We start from the raw sequence: 15,056 nt of genomic DNA, 5'->3' as shown, positions 1-15,056 counted from the left end.
GCTCCTTATTTGTTGAGCGCTTTCCCTACCGTTGAGTGTTTCTTTTAACACAGATATATATATGTGTGTGTGTGTGTGTGTGAGCGAGAGAGAGAGAGAGAGAGAGAGAGAGAGAGAGAGAGAGAGAGAGAGAGAGAGAGAGAGAGTGTTGGTTTATGTGTGAAAAGGTTCAAGTACAACATCCCTTCTAATTAAATGGGTGACTATGTGATCAGAAACCAACTGTCGCCTCTAACACTACAGTCGCCAACGAGCAGCGAGCCACTGACGCCTCCCCTGATGCCTCTACTAAACACAGATGATGCCTTTACGCCCTCTAGTGGACACTGTGCTGCCATTCCGTCGGTCTACGTCAGTTTCCTCCCAGCCCCGCAGGTCCGTTTTGGACAAATTTTGGGCAAATATTAACTTTGGTTGTAATAAAACCTCACAAAAAAACAACAAAACAACAACAAAAAACACAAACGGGGTTTCTGCGTAACTTTTATTTCAAAATAGAGACGTTTGTTCAGCTTGAAATGCCTAATATTACTAATGATCCACGTGGCTGTTCTTCGACGTAACGGATGACCTCTCACGGTCAAGTCGTTACGTACGGTCGAGAGATCGGTGACACGCGCAAGCTGTTAGCAATCTGGACGTCAGCGTGCACGTGAGTAATGGCGTTATCCGGACTTCCGCTTGCTGCTGTGGCGTGCAGCCACCGCCAGGACTCCGGCAGACGAAAGTAAATTTAAATTTAAAAAAAAAAGAGCGAGAGAGAGAAACAAAACTTTAATTCCGCTGTCATGCGGGCTCACTATGCTTCGACCTGCAGAGGGCGCTGTTTGGAAAGGCGTCACGAGGCGTCTGCTCCCGTCAGAGGTCCATGAAAGAACCCGTCTTTGGCCTGTCAGTCTTTCAGTCAATACCTGTTTGAACAAACACACAACACGGTTAGATGAAGGAAGATACACACTCACATGAACACACGTGTACACAGCCGTGCTTGAAAGTTGGTGAACCCTTTAGAATGTTCCGCGTTTCTGCAGAAGTAGGACCTAAAACATCATCAGATTCTCACACACGTCCTAAAGTAGATCAAGAGAACCCCATTCAACAAACGAGACAAAAACATTATGACAAAGTTATATATAGATAGACAGACATATAGATAGACATATAGATAGATAGATAGATAGATAGATAGACATATAGATAGACAGATAGATAGACATATAGATATATAGATAGATAGACAGATAGATAGATAGATGATAGATAGATAGACATATAGATATATATACGTAGATAGATAGATTTTATTCGGAGTTATGTAAAGCGTCTTTGAGTACGATGAGAAGCGCTACATAAATAAAATGCATTGCTATTATTGTTGTTATAATAATATATTTGTGTGCAGTCACCTGTAGTAGTTGGGTTTAAAGGGCCCATACTTGTTGAGGCCCAGGTATTTGGCCTGTTCATCAGACAGCTCTGTGAGGTGTGCGTCAAATGTTGGTAGGTGGAGGCTGGCCACGTATTCATCTGAAATCCATTTATAAATACATTGGGTCTGTTTTGTCACTGAATCCGATTATCTTTTTGTTTCTAAGTCTGCATGATGAAAATGAAGGACATGTTTTTTTCCAGGCATTCAGGCTGGAATGACATCTCACCCATCTTCTTTGGCAGCAGATAAACATCCTGTTTGTAGCGTCCCTCCGGGGCGTTGTAGAGCTCTATTAGAGCCAGCGCCTGATAGGAGGACAGAGAGCCACAGTCACGTACACCTGAGGGGACACTACCGCCTGGCGTCTTATTGCTTCTCCGGCGACATCAGGTGAGTGAGCGACAGAACGATTATATATAAGACATCAATCCTGGAACAAGTGTGAATAATTGATGCTTTCAATTCCGTTGAACTAAAGATCCCACTGAATATTCAGCATGACTGAAGTGCACCTTTCCAGAATGGCATCCATTACCTGAGTGGTGGCAGTGATGGAGAGCACAAATGTGGGCATCGTGGAACAGCTCAGATTTAGCAGACGACCCTGAAAGAGGAGACGTGAAACCCCGCCAAGAGATTGATTGTGCTGTGTTTCCACATGTATCAAGCTAGTGGTGACGGAGTCGCAGTACCTTAAAGCACGCTGTCCAGTCCTCGGGGGCCACCCGAGTACCAGGTGGCTCATTACAGTGACTTGTTGTGTCAGATGTGTCAGCCATCTCGTCACTACAGGTGACTGTTGTGACTACTTGGCAGAATAGAAAACCCTGCAGGACTCGGGGTCCCTCAGGACTGGACTGAATACCACTGCCTTAAAGTGGCAATCTTGAAGATTCTGACTTGAACAAATGTTTGTTAAGTTGTGATCTTTACCAGACGAGGAGACCCGATAATGATGCAGCCTGTCGGCCACTGATAAGACACTGCATTCGCAGTAATTTGGAGAAATACAAACGTGCGTTTGTGGCGATGTCAATAAAGGTGGTGATGTGTTTTACGACACCCGGCAGCAGATGGTCCACCAGAGAGGATGGACAGAACCAGTGCTCTGTTTCAGTGATGTGGTGGATGACTGCTGCGAAGTGTAGGCACCAAAAAAAAGAGAAAAAGAACACAGCCAGAATCTTCTAGATTGTCAGTGTAAAGCTAATCCAAAGTGTTAACTGGGTAATGTGCAGCATAATCAACAGCCCCATCATCCTCACCTCAGCTAGGAGAGCGATTCTCTTGCCATCAGGCCAGATGACATGGTCCACCTGAGACCTTACACGCTCCCAGGTGAGCTCTGGGGTCCGCAGACTCCCCTGAGGGACAGAACATTCAGAAAAACATAAGCAGTCTGCAGGAGGGAAGCTGGATGTAGCTATGTGTGCTGGTCGCTGCACTAGTGCCTCCTCTGGTCGGTCAGGGCGCTTGTTCAGGGGGGAGGGGGAACTGGGGGGAATAGTGTGATCCTCCCACGCGACTCCACATGTATGGGAGGAGGCATGTGGTGGTCTGCAGCCCTCCCTGGCTCGGCAGAGGGGCGGAGCAGAGGCTGGGACGGCTCAGAAAAATAGGGTATTGGCCAGCAATTGGGAGAAAAAGGGGGGAAAAGCCAAAAAAAGAAAGAAAAAGAAAAACATAAGCATGCACACACACACACACACACACACAGTATTTATACCACGTCTATCTCAGTGTTGGAATGTCCCATGTTGCAGACAATGCAGCCGTTCTTCATTCTGTCCAGGTGCTCCCTCCCCACCACGTTCTTATTACCTACAGAGCCGGAGAAGCACAACCAGCCTGAGGTGAGAAACCCTCTCTCTCTCTCTCTCTCTCTCTCTCTCTCTCTCTCTCTCTCTCTCTCTCTCTCTCTCTCTCTCTCTCTCTCTCTCTCTCTCTCAATATTCAATTCAATAGTCAATATGTGCTTTATTGGCATGACATACGTGTACATATTACCAAAGCATGTAAAACAAAAACAACACAATACAACAATGATTATAATAATAACAGCAGCAACAATCAATCAGCTGATGAGTGCAAGACACTCATCAGCTGCTATGTATATATATAGATATAGATATAGATATATATAGATATATATAGCAACAGAGGGCCCTTTTAAAATTAGGTTTAACGCCCATATGAGTGACTTCAGAAATGAACATGCAAAAAATGCAGCTGCCTTAAGTTATTTTGTCTCTTGGAAAACCCTTGCAAAGAGTAGTGCATATTCAGTTAGGGGTAAAAGATGTGACCTGTGCTCGGCAGAAAAGTATTTTATTATTTGCAGACCTGATATGTCCACCATGAATAATAGAAATGAATTGGGCACCAGCTGTAGACACCGAAAAACATATCTCCTTTCTAACTATAAGTAAAACGTCTTTATTATCCCCGCCCCCATTAGATGATACACATATGAAGTTTATTAGAGTTTTTTTCAAATATACACTACCGTTCAAAAGTTTGGGATCACCCAAACAATTTTGTGTTTTCCATGAAAAGTCACACTTATTCACCACCATATGTTGTGAAATGAATAGAAAATAGAGTCAAGACATTGACAAGGTTAGAAATAATGATTTGTATTTGAAATAAGATTTTTTTTACATCAAACTTTGCTTTCGTCAAAGAATCCTCCATTTGCAGCAATTACAGCATTGCAGACCTTTGGCATTCTAGCTGTTAATTTGTTGAGGTAATCTGGAGAAATTGCACCCCACGCTTCCAGAAGCAGCTCCCACAAGTTGGATTGGTTGGATGGGCACTTCTTTGAGCAGATTGAGTTTCTGGAGCATCACATTTGTGGGGTCAATTAAACGCTCAAAATGGCCAGAAAAAGAGAACTTTCATCTGAAACTCGACAGTCTATTCTTGTTCTTAGAAATGAAGGCTATTCCATGCGAGAAATTGCTAAGAAATTGAAGATTTCCTACACCGGTGTGTACTACTCCCTTCAGAGGACAGCACAAACAGGCTCTAACCAGAGTAGAAAAAGAAGTGGGAGGCCGCGTTGCACAACTGAGCAAGAAGATAAGTACATTAGAGTCTCTAGTTTGAGAAACAGACGCCTCACAGGTCCCCAACTGGCATCTTCATTAAATAGTACCTGTTAAAGCCTGTTTGTGCTGTCCTCTGAAGGGAGTAGTACACACCGGTGTAGGAAATCTTCAATTCCTTAGCAATTTCTCGCATGGAATAGCCTTCATTTCTAAGAACAAGAATAGACTGTCGAGTTTCAGATGAAAGATCTCTTTTTCTGGCCATTTTGAGCGTTTAATTGACCCCACAAATGTGATGCTCCAGAAACTCAATCTGCTCAAAGAAGTGCCCATCCAACCAATCCAACTTGTGGGAGCTGCTTCTGGAAGCGTGGGGTGCAATTTCTCCAGATTACCTCAACAAATTAACAGCTAGAATGCCAAAGGTCTGCAATGCTGTAATTGCTGCAAATGGAGGATTCTCTGACGAAAGCAAAGTTTGATGTAAAAAAAATCTTATTTCAAATACAAATCATTATTTCTAACCTTGTCAATGTCTTGACTCTATTTTCTATTCATTTCACAACATATGGTGGTGAATAAGTGTGACTTTTCATGGAAAACACGAAATTGTTTGGGTGATCCCAAACTTTTGAACGGTAGTGTATATACATATATATATATATATTTTTTTTAAAATATTTTATCTACCTGTTCTTCCAACTGTGCCCCAACACCACCCAGTATATAATTCACATAAGTTACCTTGTTATATTTGTAATGTAGGCCATTTCAACGGTGCCCTGGCCCCTAAATGCTTTTCAAAGCAAGCCCCAGTCCCGTTGGCTGTAATGTTTTCTACCCCTCCATTGGTTGCTGTGCATCATAAGTACCTACCCCATTGGCTGTTATAATTTGAATGTTTCCTTGTCTGATTGGTCGCTGTCCAACCGAAATTAGGGGCGTGACGCTGGGCAGCGTAACGGTATGATTCTTTGTTGAAACGCATTAGCAGCCGATGAGTGCCAGATGCACCAAACAGGCCTGTGCTGCTATGCATTAACATCTTTTTCCTGTATCCCTGTTGAGCTAGATATACAGAATATTTTGTGTAGTGGTCATGCACAAACTCATTATATAATGTTTCTGCTTAATTACTTAAAAGGTATTGGAAGTTTCTTCCTGATTATTTCCATGGGAGGGACTTTTACTGTTTTCAGAGTAGTCAGTCAGTCAGCCAACCAATCTATCTATCCTATCTATCTATCTATCTATCTATCTATCTATCTATCTATCTATCTATCTATCTATCTATCTATCTATCTATCTATCTATCTATCTATCTATCTATCTATCTATCTATCTATCTATCTATCTATCTATCTATCTATCTATCTATCTGTCTATCTGTCTGTCTGTCTGTCTGTCTGTCTGTCTGTCTGTCTGTCTGTCTGTCTGTCGATCTATCTATCTATCTAGTTGCATTACCTGTGCAGGTGATGACCATGTCCACGTGTCGGACAACCTCACTCAGTTTGACTAGCCTGAAGCCGTCCATGCTGGGGAGAAAGGAGCGAGGTCAGGGTTAACAGAAGCTTAGTTTGTCAGAAAACAAAGCGCAGCATATTTCTCCAGGATATATTACGGAGTGCAGTCAGGAGGAGTCAGTATAGAGTGTGCTTAAATTATACCAGGCCTGAAGGGCACAGATGGGATCCACCTCTGTAATGTACACAATCGCACCTAAGGCCTTCAGAGCAGCACAACACCCCTTTCCGACCTGTGGAGAAGGGGGGGGGGCGTGGGATAATTTTATTCAAATTAACAAACAAAAACCATAGGAAGCTTGCATTTGATAAAATTTTGGTTATAAATAAAGACGAATTTATTCCTTCTGGCAGTGTTGGCACTCATCATTTCTCACTGACCTCGCCATAACCACACACCACCACCTGTTTTCCACCAAACATCACATCCGTGGTTCTCTTCAACCTGAGAGAAACAGTCGACAGTGTTAACACCACCGCGGCGTGCTGCACCCTGCTAGTGCTGTTACAAGTTGACCTCCACAGAGGGATTCCTACCCATCCAGGATGGACTCCCTGCAGCAGTACAGGTTGTCAAACTTCTGTTTGGTCACCGAGTCATTGACGTTTATTGCTGGAACGCACAGCCTACCCGCCTTTGACAGCTGATACAATCTGCAATCCAAGTGTATATGTCACTGAACGAGACTACCAGATCCTGGCATGACGCAGAAGGTGAACACAAAGCGGGCATGTTTGGACAAATGAAGGGGAATGGCAAATGTACTCGTAGCCTGGCTTGGGGAGATATGTGGTGCAGACTCAAGTTTGTCAAGTGCTCTATCTCTCCATTCATATTCATTTCAGCTTTACTGATAAATCCGGTCCACTAGTCTGCACAGGACAGGCATGGTACTGAAGCTTGGTCCAAACAAACCTATGGACTCCTGTAACGCTCTCCTCCACGATGCCTTTGACCTTCTTGAAAAGACTGGGGTACTTCTTATAAATCCAGTGGGTGAGGTCTCCTCCATCGTCCAGAATCTGAGAGCCATTGAAAGCACACACACACACACACATTAGGCTCTCCAGCACCACAACTTGTTTAAATGCCTCAACTATCAAGGCCAACCATGGCAAGACTAAGGCCAGACCAAGTCTTTAGGGGTCTGAGTCAAGTCCTAGATTGAAGCATTTCGAGTTTGAGTCAAGTTCAAGACTTGAAGGTGGGAAGTCCAGCTCAAGCCCAACGGGGCCAAAATGTCTGTTAAGACTGACACCAGAACTGTACAAGTCCAGTTAAACAGCATGAGTGGGGCAGTGGTGCCACCGTTGTAGTAAAAGTTACACCTTCACTACACCGTGATACTTGCTTACTTAGGTGGGGGTTTTTCCTTTGCCAAGGGAATATGGTTTTATTTATTTATTTATTTATTTTATCCTCCCACCTTTTCTCCTCAGTTGTATCCGGCCAATCACCCCACTCTTCTGAGCCGTCCCGGTCTCTGCTCCCCCCCCTCTGCTGATCCGGGGAGGGCTGCAGACTACCACATGCCTCCTCCCATACATGTGGAGTCACCAGCCACTTCTTTTCACCTGACAGTGAGGAGTTTCACCAGGGGGACGTAGTACGTGGGAGGATCATGCTGTTCCTCCCAGTTCCCCCTCTCCCCCGAACAGGCGCCCCAACTGACCAGAGGAGGCGCTAGTGCAGCGACCAGGACACATACCCACATCCGGCTTCCCACCCGCAGACACGGCCAATTGTGGCTGTAGGGACGCCTGACCAAGCCGGAGGTAACACGGGGATTCGAACTGGTGATCCCTGTGTGGGTAGGCAACAGAATAGACCACCACACCACCTGGGGAAATTGTTTTAAATTCCAATTTTCCAGATTTTCAGAGAAATTAATGAATAATAACAAAAAGACACAAAACAACTACAATAAAAACTTCAATCCTTGTGATCGACCAGTCTTTAAAAATCATCACAAGTCCACAGCGTACAAGACCAAGTCAAATCTGAGTCATTATGTCGTGAGGTCCAAGACGAGACCGAGACCTTCAGAATGTGGAGTCCATACTCGGGCACTACAAATCAAGCTTCATCACAGGCCACATTGTCTGCTGTGGTTATTGCTAAGCAACAAATGATTGTGCGTCGCGGTACCATGTTGGGCTGCCAGGCCTCCAGACTGACACTGCGGTCAACACACCACCAGAAGTCGTCCTCCGACTCGCCCTTCCACGCAAACACAGAGATCCCTGGAATAGATAAGGACACCATGTGGACAACAGAGGAAGTCGGGCATGATGATGAAGCGGCAGGTGGCGGGCGGAGACCCTCTCACCTCGCTCTGCCAGGGCAGCGGCCACAGCGTTCTGGGTGGAGTAGATGTTACACGCAGCCCAGCGGCACTGGGCTCCCAGGACAGACAACGTCTCAATCAACACCTGTGACGCACAACAACACACAACGCTAAGGCAGTGTTCTGTTAAGTCACTTTGAATAAAACCATGTCATGACATGTGATACAGAAGGATGTGGTGATTCAACGGTGAGAACAGCCACAGCAGCTGCTACAAGAACCTTCCAGAACTGAGAGAGAGAGTTTCCGTTTTGTTTTACTTGACAATCCGTTCAAGATGCCTTGTTGTGACTGCACACGTCTCTCGTGGAGAGAGTTTTATGTGTACTCTAAGGTTTTTTTACCCCCAGTTGTATCCGGCCAATTGCCCCACTCTTCCGAGCCGTCCTGGTCTTTGCTCCACCCCCTCCGCTGATCCAGGGAGGGCTGCAGACTACCACATGTGGAGTCACCAGCCGCTTCTTTTCACCTGACAGTGAGGAGTTTCACCAGGGGGACGTAGCACGTGGGAGGATCACGCTATTCCCCCCAGTTCCCCCTCCCCCCTGAACAGGTGCCCCAACCGACCAGAGGAGGCGCTAGTGCAGCAACCAGGACACATACCCACATTCGGCTTCCCACCTGCAGACACGGCCCCTTGTGTCTGTGGGGACGCCCGACCGAGCCGGAGGAAACACGGGGATTGTGTAATGTAGGTCTGGTTGTGTGTGTTGTTAGGTGTGTGTGTGTTGTTAGGTGTGTGTGTTGTTAGGTGTGTGTGTGTGTGTGATGAACTCACCGCTATCTGGGCCGTGATGTGTGTGCAGCCCACTACTTTGGCTCCAGCCAGTGGCCTCTCCCCCTCTGCTCTCTTCCTCAGCACCATCAGCGCTGGCATTTCTACACGTCACACACAAGGCCGAGACAGGCAGCTGAAATTCTGCTTCTCCTCACGGCCTCCCTGCACTGCAGCCCGACGAGCCAAACCTGTGTCTCACCTTGCTGGGCGAGCTCTATCTCCCTGCGGCCGCACTCGGCCCGCCTGATGTTTCTGACGCAGAAGTCCGACTGGCCCCTGGAGTTTTTCTGCAGTCTGTCTCTGGGAGAGGACTCGTCCTCGGAGCTGTCGCTGTAAACTGAGGGACAGAGAGTTAGTCCACGTCTGAAGAGCAAGGTCAGATCATTACACACCACGACACAGACACACACGTGTGCTGTTGGCTCTGTTCTTCCAGCCTCCGTCGTAGCTCATACACACTGTATGAAGACTTCAGCTCCAGCTGGACGGGTCTGGCTGGGTCTGGACGGGCCTGGACAGGTCTGGATGGGTCTGGACGGGCCTGGACGGGTCTGGCTGGGTCTGGACAGGTCTGGCTGGGTCTGGACGGGTCTGGACGGGTCTGGCTGGGTCTGGATTATAGTTTTTAATCTGAGCCTTTCAAGTCTGTAACTTCAGACAGCAATCGGGAGCTTGAAGAAAGGCTCACAGAACAGATTAGGACCAAATTAGAGAGTCAGTTCTTCTGGGGACTTTTCATTAAAACACAGCTGAGGGGGAAAGCTAGCGGACTAATCCCTGGAGCCTGCGGTCTTACTAGCAGACTAATCCCTGAAGCCTGGGGTCTTGTGCTGCTGGGATCAGATCCAGTTCCAAGTGGTGGGTTATATATCACAGACGTGTGACAAGACATAAAGTGTGTGTGTGTGTGTGTGTGTGTGTGTGTGTCCATGAGCATACTTTGGTACCTGAGCTGTCGGTGGAGGACTGGGAGACCGAGCGAGACAAGGAGTGGCGACTGGTCTTGGCGGGGCGCTTGTTGAACTCCTGCTTCTGTTCACCAAGCTGTATTTGCTGTGAGGACAAAGAAACAGACACCAATCAGCACAGCCGTCCGGAGGGAGGGACGTAACCAAACCGGTCCCGGGGGGATAGCGGTGGGCTCTGGCGGTGGACAGATGAATACCCAAAATGTCGCTGATCCAATCCCTGAAACAATCACATGTCCTCTTGACGACTGTGAGGAAGACCTGAAGACCCTACCTGCTCACGCCATCTGTGTGAGTGGCTCTGATAAGAGCCAGCCGAACACCGAACACGTCAAATGTGAACGCCACCCGACATAAGAACAGCGGACTCCTCGCTCCTCCTCCTGCAGGTGCTGTCAGAGGAGAATGAAGCTTCCCCTGGTGGAGTGATCATCACCACAGACCTGCTGAGCACCACGTACCACATGTGCCGCATTGCTTATCGGCAAATAATCCACCATCCTTGCCCCCACCCACAGCCCAGAGCCTCCTCATGTTCTGTCCCTGCCCAACATCGTCCCCTGCTCCTTTCCTCTCCTCCTCATCATACTCTTCTTCTCTTATTGTCTCACCATCCAGTGTGGTGGTTGGAAAGCTGGGGTGCTGCCGCAGGGATCCCACTTTGCCATGTTCGCTCCTCCGACTAATGATGGCTTCCTCGCCCGCTACGCCTCCCTGCCTTCCTCTCAAGTTCTGCTTTGCTGAAGAAAGTACAACCCCTCCTCTACCTCTCTCCTCCCTTCCCTTGATACCTATTGTTTCCCTTTGGCTCCCTCGCCCAGACAAGTGCGTGCATGTGTGTGCAGACACACACACACACACACACACACACATACACACAAACAACACACACAGACACACACTCACATGCACACATTGTGGGTGTGGGGCTTTAAGGGAGCTCATGGCAGAGTTGAGTTGGCAGGGCTTGCTGGGTGGGATTAGCTGATGTAAGTGTTGGGAGTCTGCGGAGCTGCATTCTGGACACCAGGCCTTCTCTAGTTGAAAGTCAACGCACACCGTCCGTCAGGTCGGGCTGGGATAAACACATCTACTGAGGGGGATACATTACATAGGTGCTGTCACACACCTGTGGCTGCTCTGCTCTGCTACGACCTTTTATTTGGGGTTATGGACAGTATGACTGTGTCCTTTCAAATGAAAGTCACTTTATACACGCATATATATATATATATATATGCAGAGAGAGAGAGAGAGAGAGAGAATAAGAGGGACCATTTATAGAGCAGAAAAAGAATCAAGGTGTGAAAGAAAAAGTTAAGGGCCTGCACATGGCAGAGTTCAGCTCCCAGAATGGGAACATGGGTGAACTTTGAAGGGCAGCACTCCACCCATACGGCTCAAATTCAATATGGCTCACATACATGGCTCTTTATTCATCCACTGAACCTTTCGGGCTATTCTTTGATAATAGTGGGCCTCATTCATCAATTGCTCATATGTACACATTTGTTCTTACACACCCATGGAATTTTTTTAGCCCTCAAAATTGTCTGACAGCCAGCAGCAAAGCCTGATGGTTATTTGTAAGTCCTTCCCCCTGACATCTGTTGTCTGCCTCTTGCAACGAGCCATCACCCAGGCTTGCAAGGACATCGGTGTTAGCCAACTGGTCTCTAAACTCAGGGGTTACCCAGGTTCTACACGCTCGATGGTGTTCTAAGCCCCCAACGTACTCTTCAAGGCAGCGCTGCATGGAAGGCACTCCCCGCCCCCTACAGTTTCAGCCAATCACAGCACCGGCACTAACCCCAACTCTAACCCTAACCAGTGCTGTGATTGGATGAAACTGTTGGGGGCGGGGAGTGCCTTCCATGCAGCGCTGCCTTGAAGAGTACGTTGGGGGCTTAAAACACCATCGGAGGTTCTACACTGGCCCTTGAGACAAACTTCAGGGCTACAAAATCCCATGGGTGTGTAAGAACAAATTTGGATGTATGAACGCTTGATGAACAGGGCCTATTCTTTCCGATCGCATCACTAACATACGAGAAGAAAAGCAAAACACCCACCAAGAATCACATGGGAGAACATTCATCTGATCATGCTTCTCCACGTCAAACTGTGCCTCCACTTCCTTCTTAGGAGCAGCTACACTTGAGACGTGTGTGATGGTTTGCAATGTGAGGACCTCTGTGGCACAGTCTGTCATTACTCTGTGTGTTTGTGGCTTTCCTCAAATTGTACTGCATCCAGTAAAACTGTAGTAAAACTTCCCAGTACAGAGTACATTTAAGGGTTTTATGTGTAACAGTACGTTACATGTATTGTTGTAACTTTAACACGTATTACATATATTGTAACTGTTATATATACGGGGTGGCGTAGTGGTTAGCGTGGTCGCCTCACAGCAAGAAGGTCCTGGGTTCAAACCCCAGGGTTGTCCAACCTTGGGGGGGTCATCCGAGGTCATCCTGTGTGGAGTTTGCATGTTCTCCCCGTGTCTGTGGTGGGTTTTCTCCGGGTGCTGCGGTTTCCCCCACCATCAAAAAGACATGCATGGTAGGGTTAATCCTCCTGTCTGTGCCCCTGACCGAGGCAGGGCAAGACGGATTGGAGTTGGTCCCCAGGTGCTGCACGGCGGCTGCCCCCTGCTTGTAGCTACACAGCTAGGATGGGTTCAATGCAGAGAGGAATTTCCCTGCGCCACGTTTCCCAACCCAGTCCTCGAGGAACCCCTATCCTGCAGATTTTCATTGTAACCCTGCATAGGTAGCCCTGCTTGTACTTACTCAACCAATCATCTCACAGCACTTAATTATGCAAGGTGTGCAACATCTGACATAATTCATTGCTGATTGGTTGAATAACTACAAACAGGTACCTATTCAGGGTTACAAAGAAAATCTCCAGGATAGGGGGTCCTTGAGGCCTGGGTTGGGAAACACTGCCCTACGCAGATCATCAAAGTATCTCACAATCAGTACGTAATCTTTTTGTCGTCAGTGGCACCATAACATTGCTATCTGCACCAACATCCTCCACATGGCTCCTTTGAGCTTTGGTCTTTAACAGCCACTCTGTCAAAAATACAACATGGTCATTTTGTTTTTTTGTTTTTCACGTTTGCCAAACCAGTTTTGTGACTTGACTAGTACTCCTAAACAGCCCTGTTGTACTTCTGCACCAAATAGACTTGAGCCTACTAGCTAACATAGTGGTGGCTAACTGACTGAATAACAAGCTCCTTCAGATTAACTAGGCATGGGCGGACTGACCATAGACAAGAAGTCTACTTTCCACCCATAAAATGAGTGTAGGACTGAGCTGACCTTGACAGTCAGCAACATTTGAGTTTAAAAACGTATCACCTCAACACAAAAGAAAGTTCAAACCCCTAAAATGTAACAAGGTAGTGCTTTTTTCCAGGCAGGTGCCTGTTAATGTTTGAAAACCACTGGAAGAAAAGCTACTTTGATCCTTCTAAGAAGTGAAGTCTAGAGTATAATTAGCTGGAATTTCATTCCAGTGACTCAGATGGCAGCTTAATCGTTAACGCAGAAGGACACTGAGCCCGACACGGGCCGGTGTACGGTGACGTAATGGTGGCATGACCAGCTCTTAACAGGGCTCTGGAACAGAGCTTTTCATTCAAACTGTGAATTTAAAGTTCTTTCCAATGCGCCTTGAAAGCACTTGAAAAAAATTCTCATGCACGCGATTTGTGTGAGCCCTTAAAAAGAAGACGTGTTACCTGGGAAAAGCCTTTACATTCTTTTGAACCATGAAATAGTTAAGACTTGGTTTTCATTGCTGCCACCGTCTTGCTGTTTCTGCCTCACTGGACCCAACAGCGACTTTGTGCTTGCCGCTATCTGCCGCCAGTCAGCAACAAAAACGTTACCCTCCAGAAAAAGACGCTAGCAGAGGTACAATGAGAATTAAAGTGCTTGCAAGACTACGAGCGCAGATGTACCTTGATGCAGATGGACTGCACTGCCTCCTGGTCCTTGGCTTTGGTTAGGTTCACTAGACTGTAAGCCTTTTTCATGCTGGCAAGAGGTCTCTCACAGCGACCACAGTTTTAACCTCGTAGCGCTGTTGTAGGTCTGCGCGGTTCAGCAGTGGGTCGACCAGAATGCGAGTGTTCAAGGACAGTGGGTTTACGGTATGCCGCGCCCTCGCCAACAGGTCCAGGTGACAGGTGGTGAGAAGAGTGGCAGAACGGGAAGCAAAGATAAAGCCAGAGAGAAGCTTTATGAGGCTGCTAGCAGGAAACGCCGGGAAGATATGGAGAAGAAGAGAAGACAAGGTGGAGCTGGGCAAAGCAGGATCAGCTATTAACCTAAAGGCTCAAATGAATATGGATGACATGTCACTGTGCTCTCTGCTGTCTCACTCCCAAGGCTAAACATTAAGCAAACAGAAGTACCCGCACGTGGTAGGAAGATGTTAAGTACCAACCGGCGATGTCTGCGTGAGGGACGGTTTGTGTGAGGGGGAGAAAAAGCAAGATAGAGAGAGTGCAGACAGACAGAAAGGGAGAGAGTGCAGACAGAGAGAAAGGGTGAGAGGGAGAGCGAGAGTGCAGACGGTGAGAGAGAGAGGGAGACAGAGTGCAGACAGACAGAAAGGGGGAGAGAGAGATTGAGAGAGAGTGCAGACAGACAGAAAGGGGGAGAGAGAGAGATTGAGAGAGAGTGCAGACAGACAGAAAGGGGGAGAGAGAGAGATCTAAAGAGAGTGCAGACAGACAGAAAGGGGGAGAGAGAGATTGAGAGAGAGTGCAGACAGACAGAAAGGGGGAGAGAGAGATTGAGAGAGAGTGCAGACAGACAGAAAGGGGGAGAGAGAGATTGAGAGAGAGTGCAGACAGACAGAAAGGGGGAGAGAGAGAGATTGAGAGAGAGTGCAGACAGACAGAAAGAGAGAGGGAGAGAGAGTGCAGACA

General features: G+C 47.2%; 1 protein-coding gene across 3 annotated transcripts; it reads right to left on the bottom strand.

Annotated features, from left to right (window-relative positions):
• Nucleotides 1-472: 472 nt before the first annotated feature.
• LOC130114171 (S-adenosylhomocysteine hydrolase-like protein 1) lies at nucleotides 473-14,361 on the bottom strand. 3 transcript variants are annotated; one of them, XM_056281966.1, is made up of 17 exons: nucleotides 14,082-14,361; nucleotides 10,085-10,190; nucleotides 9,337-9,474; nucleotides 9,138-9,238; nucleotides 8,342-8,444; nucleotides 8,161-8,255; nucleotides 6,928-7,034; nucleotides 6,549-6,665; nucleotides 6,393-6,456; nucleotides 6,156-6,244; nucleotides 5,953-6,023; nucleotides 3,159-3,253; nucleotides 2,698-2,796; nucleotides 1,968-2,036; nucleotides 1,659-1,737; nucleotides 1,407-1,527; nucleotides 473-911 (listed from the first exon to the last, which is right to left on the bottom strand). In XM_056281966.1, the coding sequence occupies exons 1-17, from the start codon at nucleotides 14,154-14,156 to the stop codon at nucleotides 905-907; spliced, it is 1,536 nt and encodes a 511-aa protein (XP_056137941.1). In that variant the 5' UTR covers nucleotides 14,157-14,361; the 3' UTR covers nucleotides 473-904. The 3 variants fall into 3 exon arrangements, with proteins under 3 accessions (XP_056137941.1, XP_056137943.1, XP_056137942.1); XM_056281967.1 differs by lacking the exon at nucleotides 473-911 and having other exon boundaries at nucleotides 1,403-1,527; XM_056281968.1 differs by lacking the exons at nucleotides 6,156-6,244; nucleotides 6,393-6,456; nucleotides 6,549-6,665.
• Between the last annotated feature and the right edge of the window lie 695 nt (nucleotides 14,362-15,056).

This window comes from Lampris incognitus, chromosome 6 (assembly GCF_029633865.1).
Source record: "Lampris incognitus isolate fLamInc1 chromosome 6, fLamInc1.hap2, whole genome shotgun sequence".
NCBI classification, from domain to species: domain Eukaryota; kingdom Metazoa; phylum Chordata; class Actinopteri; order Lampriformes; family Lampridae; genus Lampris; species Lampris incognitus.
This window is presented reverse-complemented; position numbering and strand designations above follow the sequence as displayed.

Bases quoted from the DNA above. Each gene is read 5' to 3' on its own strand.
- LOC130114171 (XM_056281966.1), bottom strand. From the start codon at position 14,156: ATGAAAAAGGCTTACAGTCTAGTGAACCTAACCAAAGCCAAGGACCAG. The intron at 9,475-10,084 runs GTACCAAAGTAT...TCTGTCCCTCAG, and splicing joins GTCCTCCACCGACAGCTCAG to TTTACAGCGACAGCTCCGAG. The intron at 6,245-6,392 runs GTCAGTGAGAAA...CCTTCTCCACAG, and splicing joins TGGTGTGTGGTTATGGCGAG to GTCGGAAAGGGGTGTTGTGC.